The 7,750-nt window shown below is 39.1% G+C and overlaps 1 protein-coding gene across 1 annotated transcript; it reads right to left on the reverse strand.

Annotated features, from left to right (window-relative positions):
• Window positions 1-1,831: 1,831 nt before the first annotated feature.
• Window positions 1,832-4,825, reverse strand: LOC110615710 (3-hydroxy-3-methylglutaryl-coenzyme A reductase 1). Its single transcript, XM_021757750.2, has 4 exons — window positions 3,714-4,825; window positions 3,394-3,575; window positions 2,693-3,039; window positions 1,832-2,595 (listed from the first exon to the last, which is right to left on the reverse strand). The coding sequence occupies exons 1-4, from the start codon at window positions 4,709-4,711 to the stop codon at window positions 2,353-2,355; spliced, it is 1,770 nt and encodes a 589-aa protein (XP_021613442.1). The 5' UTR covers window positions 4,712-4,825; the 3' UTR covers window positions 1,832-2,352.
• Between the last annotated feature and the right edge of the window lie 2,925 nt (window positions 4,826-7,750).

Consider the following 7,750-nt stretch of genomic DNA (forward strand, 5'->3'; position numbering starts at 1 on the left):
ATTTTGGTGTTGTATTCCCCTTTTTACCTTAAATGTAATGAAATACTTGTAGTTAAAAAAAAAAATTCAACACTTAATTCTTTATAAATTATATTATATAATGTTCACTCACTGATTTTAAATAATATATAAAAATATAATATATTAAATAACCAAGCGTTATTTAAAAATGTTAACAATTATAAACAATATAATTTTTCACTTATTAAATAAAATGTATGAAGTAAATAAATTTTAATAGAGAACAGAAACAAATCTCTGAATTAGTAAATAATTTAATTCATATGTACCATTCCAATTTATCTTTTTCTTTTAATTTCATTTATAGGCAAGTGAATTTCACCTCTCTTTTTTTTTAACTACCAATACATAACAAGTTGTATTTCTTCAATGCTACAAGGAACAACTTCTTCAATGGTCCAAAGCAGATTTACAACATGCGACTCAACTACAAACATGAAGCTAGATTTACAAGATGTGACTCAACTACAAACATGAAGTCCAACCACAATTAAAGCTGATCAGACCATTAAATCAGACAAATTAAAACTAGAAAAATTAAATCAAAATCCGAAAAGACCGAGACTCTTTTAATACCCTCCAACTATAGTAACCCCAATGATGAATGCACCGCCACTACCAGCTCCGCATCAGCCTTAGCAAACCTAGATTAGAAGATCAAATAAAATAGATTTTTAGAATTAAAAGTGAAGCAGACTAGAAACTCAAGAAGAAGCTAAAACTCTCATGCAACTGAAATTGAAAGAGAACAACTTACCAGCATCTCAATTTCTCGTAATTTAGGAAAGCCAAACTACAAAATGCAAACTGCATGGCAACGAAATGCTCAAAGCAAAACCATCACCAAACGAAACAATTTGTCCGTCAAGCGCAATTGCATGAACCAGACCAACTTCAGATTCAAATAATCTCTCAAACGTGTAAGTTTTGATCTGAAGAAAAGAAACAAAATAGACAAAACATCAAAGAAAACATTAAACCCAACAAAGAAAATAAAACAAAGAGAAGCTAAACTGATGATGTTGGAAGCCATAGCCAAAAGCTTTAAAAAGCAAACCAAACCAAATAAAAAACACCAAAGACAACCATCCTTAAATTCAAACTTCAACCCGTAATCAAAGAAGCAAAAACACCCAAAATTGCACTTCACGTGGTGCTTCTTCGCCTGTCTCTTTGCTTCTCCTTTCTCGCTATCCTTTGCTTTTTATTTTAGATTGTTATGAAAATCCTTTTATTCTAGATTGTTATGAGAATCACACAATCAATTTGTGATATAAATAATAAGACCTATTAGAAATGTATAACAAATTAAATTAACAATTTTTTTTAATTATTAGCAAATCATGTCTAAAAATAAACAAACTTGACTGGTATTCAAGTAAAAATAATGTTTTCCCACTCTTTGGATATTATTGAGCTTCAGAATATTAAATGCACAAATTTTATAAAATATGCCAAAAATTTGAGACATTTAATCATTGGGTCTGGGAGGTGGGGGACCTCACCAGGCAGTTTCCACCAGTAAACTTCTATCCATCAGCATCACTACTTGCCAGACTCGTACAAATTGAGATCTAAACAAACGTGCATACTGCATACTGAATTCAACTATTTAACGCAACAACTGATCTTTCTTTCTTTCTTTCTTCCTAGCTCGCTAGAAATTGACATTTGGATCACACCAATCCTTGATTTAAATTCTATACATAGCATTTCAAGTTTTCCAAAAGAAAGAAAATTCAAAGTTCAAAATCCCAGAACTTTTGAGTGCAAGCTGAAATCGATTTGACTAATGACGGTACATGCCACGTGAAATAGAATATCATCCAATAAATTATTTTAGATCTCTTTCATGTGTACAACGCGAAAATACCAAAAGCCTAAAGCTATTTGGACCCACCTGCGAAAGGCTCTGGTCCCCAACAATAAACACAATTATGTAACATTGCAAATGGCACAAAGAATGGAAGAGATTGAAAATTAACAACTGGGAAGGACACAACATACACCAAATACTTGCGTGGATACTTTTTGCTCAAAGGTCATTAGGAGAGATGCTACCACACGAGTAAGAGAGAGAGAGAGAGAGAGAGAGAGAGAGAGAGAGAGAGAGAGAAGGCATGATTAGGATTAGCAATACTTCTTCACCTAACAGCAAACTTTACAGCTATGAAAGCTAAAAAAAATCACACACGGAAACCAACAGCCTTGACCTTCCCCCTCTCCAACTCTTGTTCTATCCTCCCTCCCTCCCTCCCTCCCAATACCTCTCAAATAAACTCCGCCACATTTTATTTGTAGATCATTTTGCATGCTGGGACCAGGTTCCCACTAAGATGCAGCTTTGGACACATCTTTGCTGGATCTGTTGTATTTCATGTGACTCCTGACAAGCTGCCCAGCTGCAATGGCAGACATCAAGGAAAGCTCACCAGCCAAAACTGAACCAGCCACTATGGTGGCCAGGAGTCTTGAGTTTGATCCTGGAGATTCTTCGCTTGCTCCCTTCACACCAAGCAAATTGAGACAAGCAGACTGAGATGCAAGTTGAGTTCCACCTCCAACGGTACCCACCTGACAGGAAAATAAATTAAATTAGGATCATATTATTGAATAAACCCACAACAAGAAGCAGAAACCATGTTTAAATGAAATGTCCAAGTCCAATAACCTCAATGGAAGGCATGGTCACAGAGATGTGGAGATCCTTTCCATCATTGACAGCTTCCATCATGGTAATGCAATGAGAACTCTCAACGTTCTGTGCTGGATCTTGACCAGTGGCAATAAAGATTGCAGATACGATGTTGCCTGCATGAGCATTAAATCCACCCAGAGCACCAGCAATGGCAGAACCAGCCAGATTCTTGAGCATGTTGAGCTCCACTAGGGATGCAACCTTAGTTTTCAACACCTTCTTCACCACCTCCTCCTTGATAATTGCCTCGCAAACAACTGATTTGCCTCGTCCTTCAATCCAGTTTACAGCAGCAGGCTTCTTATCCGAACAAAAATTTCCTATCCAATTGAGAATAATATAAACGACACATCCATGATCGAATAAATAACGGTGAAATTTGTGACCAAGACAACACCAATCCTCAAATAATTCCTCCCAAAACAAAGAAATCAAAATATACAATGGAAAATTTACTTGCATCCAACAACATGGAAGAAAACATAAGCCTAGGAGCAAGAAACTGTGTGGACCACTACCACCTTTCCTGAATCTGGCAAGAAAATTTTTTATTTCTGTATAATGTGTATCATTCATAATTGCAATTGAAACAAAATTTCCCAAAGAAACTTTGGAGCTAGTTGCAGGACAGAGGCAACTTCCCTAAACAGTTAAAAGATCAAAAGGTAAATTACCTGAGATGCCAATGACATCCATATCAGAAAAATCATTTTGAAGAAATTCAAGAACGTTTTGAACCCCTTTGGAAACCATGTTCATCCCCATTGCGTCGCCTGTGCTGCAGCTGAATCTCATGTAAAGATTTTTACCGGCAATAGAGCATTGGATACCTTGGAGCCTCGCAAATCTACTGGACCTGCAATCATTAAGAATAGATGCACGCAACAAATGGATTCTGGTGAGGCGTCCAAAAATCTATCAACATCAAAGCCACGGGAAAAATAGCATTAATAGAGGGAACAAGTGTTCTATCCTAAAAACCAAAAAAGGATACCTGTTAAAAACGACGGCCAAGGTATCAAAATTGTCAGGATCCTCCAAGAAGAACTTCAACTCCGCGGCTCTAGTCGCCGTCGCGAATCTAACGACAGGCGCTCTTGTCATGCCATCCTTCAACAACACGCTGGTACTCCCACCTGACAAGTATATCGCCTTACATCCTCTGTTTGTGCTTGCAACCAAACAACCCTCAGTGGTAGCCATCGGAACAGAGTACTCCCGCCCGTTCAGTAACAACGGCCCCGCAATCCCAACCGGAATCTGCACGTACCCCACTGGCATTTCACAGCATTGCCCTAAAATCGACTCGTAATCAAACCCTTCTAGTGGCAGGCCTCCCAGCGACCTCCCTGTCATCCTCTGCAAAGCCTCACGCCGAATCACTGCCGCCCGTTTGCAGTCCCCAAGCTTCGACTCCAGAGAATAGGAGGGTATGATTCCATTCACGACGGAGTTGACAATCATTTCGTCTTCCTCCGAAGCTAATGATGTAATTAAGGGTACCGAAGTAGGCAATTTGGGAGCTGCTGAAGCAAGGTTAGTCTTAGTAGATATACTAGCGGGAGGGCAGGTGATGAGACGGTGATCTTCATCGATGAGGTAGTTGGGATCCGTATCGTCAAGGTCCCACGCTTCATGGGAGGCGCGTGCAATAAATGACTGAACAAAATCGATACCGAAGAATCCAAGGAGGTAAATGAAAGAGGCAATGAGGGAAACAATAGCAGCAATTTCAGAGAGAGTAACGATGTGAAGGGGAGTAGAGTTGCGGATCTTGTCTCGCCACCGGTGGAGGAGGTAATACGCCACCGAGAAGAACAGAGTGAAGAAAACAGCGTTAGTGAGGTAGAGTGGCAGCGGAAGCGCGTCCGATGCTTTTGGAGTGGGTGATGAAGGGCGGCGTTCAACCGATGCAGCATGCTTCCGGTGGTGGATGTGGCCCTGCGTGGCGGTGGAGCACGGTGGTTTAGGTGGCCGGCTGGTGGCGTCCATGTAAAAGGATGCCGGCGCAGGAGAGAGAGGGGGGAGGGTGGCAGAGCAGTTGTTTGTTTGTATGCGTATATGCGCTGGCTAATGGAGGTAACTAAGGATGAGCGTAGTTTTAGGTCATTTGGATCTGAGACATTTTTATAACAAGTAGAGAACCCGAGCCTTCTCCCCACACATGTGGCGGGCTTGACGTGTCCCTGACCCTGGCACTTTCCTCACTGTCCTTCGCACGTGTAGCCTCCCAAACGATCCTTTGATCCAACAGCTACTTCGACAAAAAAATAAATCCAACAGCTACTATTTTCTTTTCCTCTCTCTTTTTGGTAATCTGATAGTTCGCATTTAAAATTTATGATTTTATAGATTAAAATGAAATGTCTTTAAATAATTAGTAATTTAATATAAAAATAAATTCAATTAAGTTTTATACTTTTATCCAAAAATTAAATAAGCTTAATTTAATTTTTTTAATTCATTAAATTATGTATTTTTTAAAAAAACAAATCAATCTTAACTTATTATAATATTATTTTTAATAAAATTTCATTTATAAATTTTAAAATTATTTATTATATCTATTTTTTAATATTTATATTAATTGAAATACTAAATTTTTAATATTTCAAATTAAAAATAATAATATTTTATTATTTATATTATATAATATTCGTCTAAAAATGTGCTATCAACTTGACAAAGTCACGTGGCGAGTCTTAATAAACTATAATATTCGGTCACAGAGATCTCGCTCATAATAAAAAAAATTTTGAACATCATAATGGTCGATACTTGGGACAACAAAAGATTCACCCTCCTCTGAGACGGTTGAGTCTTTCATGATACAAAAATTATTGTTATGAGAATGTAATTTAATAGATCCCCTGAATCGCAATATCTCTTATCCACTAGTCGATACTAGTCAGATTTCTAGGAGATTCACCGACTGTCTCCATTTTCTTATCGTATAAAAGCAAAACATATACAGAGTTTAAAGTACGCATTCTTATACACTCATTTTTAACGCAAGAAAATATATTACACTCGCCCTTTCTAGCAATTTACTGATATGAGTACCAGAGTAACTATCCATAGGCGCCAACCACCTCATTCTTTCTCTTTTGTAGATTGACCTGTTGCAGTTTAGCTCATTTTCGACTAATATCATTTGGTTCCATTGTTGAGATATATCCATTGAATTCTTCCTGTTTATTTGGATAAAATCTAGTTTTCTATTCACCTTCTCTTCAAAAACACTTTTTTTCCCCTTTATTCTCCAAATGGCTAACAACTCACGAGCTAGTTTATCCATAGTCGCTTGACATACAATTCTGAAAGTTGTGTTTAGAGATCCAACTTGCATTTCATATAGAGTTATACATACAAAGACAGAGTTAAAATAAAAATAACCAATAATAATATTTTAATATTTTTAAGCTGTAATAGCTAGACCATAGAAAGCCCAAATAAAAAAACAGACATATATTAAAATAAAATATCTAATATGATAAGTAAGTCGGAATCAAGTTACTATTGGAGGAGTTTAAGGGTTCTCGACATGTTAGCTTGAGATACTTATTAAAATCAACATGCTTACCTAAATGAAATGAATTTCTAAAAGTTAAAAGTGTAAGTTTAGTAGGTCAATCTATGAATATTGAAAGTGTAAAAACTAAATTAAAATATGTAGAAAAGTTTAGTAGGTTAAAGTGTAAATATGAAAAGTTTAAAAGTAAATTTCAAATTTGGTCCTCTATCTTTTTCTACCTTTTCACCTAAACCCTCCATGTGTCACATAACTATATATGAAAGACATGACTAAGCAAAAAGAAAAAAGTGTCTTCCATTGTCTCCATACTAGCCGTACCTACACCAAAAATGAAAAGACAAAGTAATTTTTTTTTTCCATTTCCACCATATTTCTCTGATGACCGCGAGATTTCTTCGTCCGAATTAGAGACGAGGCCCACGATATCGGCCCATTACTCGGATGTCTTCGAGCCCTTAGTATGAGCAAGGTCTGATTCGTTCAAATGGTAAGGCCGGGCTCCCTCCTGACACGCCTCAACCGGGATGGCCCATTCTCCAGCTCCGCAGAGGAGCCCCTCTTCAGCCCAATCTTGTCCCCTTCACCCGGCCCAGCCTGGCCGGCCCAACCTGGAACCCAGAGTAAGACCCATCTGTTCATCTTGCGGGTCCCTTGGCACGCGCACACACAGAATCAGAGGTTGTTACGCATGGAGCAGGGATCCGATATCCTCGTATCTCCGTATCCATGTGGCAGGGACACGTGGTCTAATGACAAGAGCTCCGTTGTACGTCAATAACAGACGAAAGGAAAGGAATAAAAGGGGGTGAACGATCCCTAAGGGGGCAAGTTTAATCATTATTCAAAAAACCTCTGTAAAACCCTATTTTTCTGGATCCCAGATTATCAATTGGCGCCGTCTGTGGGAAACGAGGTTGATCTTTTCATCACCGGAGTTTCCATTCTTGCAAAACCCACTGAGATCCACAATGGCTAACCCCACTGAAAACAATAGCACCCACAACGACCTGAACTCTGCCCAAGAAGGACAGCAGTTCTCTTTTTCTAGTCCTACGACTACCAATAACCAACCACTCATTCCTTTCAACCCTTCGCCAAGCTTGACAGGGAATGCGCCCGCAGTGGCCTTGTCCAACCAGGACCTCCAAACTATCGCATTCCAGCTACAAAGCACCACCCACTGGTTGGGGCAGATAATGCAGCAAAGGGGCCTTGGCACCCCAGTGAACGCACGTCCAGTGGTAGAAGAGCCCCGTTCAAATGAGCCCCGACCTACCCATAACCACCTTCAAACCGACAGCCGTGACATTAGAGAAAGGGAGAGGAGAATCGGGGGAGACGAAGAACCGGAGGCCCGAGTTCACGGGAGAAGGGTGAGGGAGATGATAGAAAATGACGAAGCCGACAGCTATTCTGCCGGAACCACTAGGGAAACAGGAGGTGAAGCAGAGGGGGAGGAATATCGTCTAGAAAAGAGACCCAGGCAAGAGGATGAT

This window comes from Manihot esculenta, chromosome 5 (assembly GCF_001659605.2).
Source record: "Manihot esculenta cultivar AM560-2 chromosome 5, M.esculenta_v8, whole genome shotgun sequence".
NCBI lineage: Eukaryota > Viridiplantae > Streptophyta > Magnoliopsida > Malpighiales > Euphorbiaceae > Manihot > Manihot esculenta.

Excerpts from the sequence above, each read along its gene's own strand:
- LOC110615710 (XM_021757750.2), bottom strand. The coding sequence starts at position 4,711 with ATGGACGCCACCAGCCGGCCACCTAAACCACCGTGCTCCACCGCCACG. Across the intron at positions 3,576-3,713 it reads TTGGCCGTCGTTTTTAACAG|GTCCAGTAGATTTGCGAGGC; the intron begins GTATCCTTTTTT and ends TAATGATTGCAG. Across the intron at positions 2,596-2,692 it reads TGACCATGCCTTCCATTGAG|GTGGGTACCGTTGGAGGTGG; the intron begins GTTATTGGACTT and ends TTTTCCTGTCAG.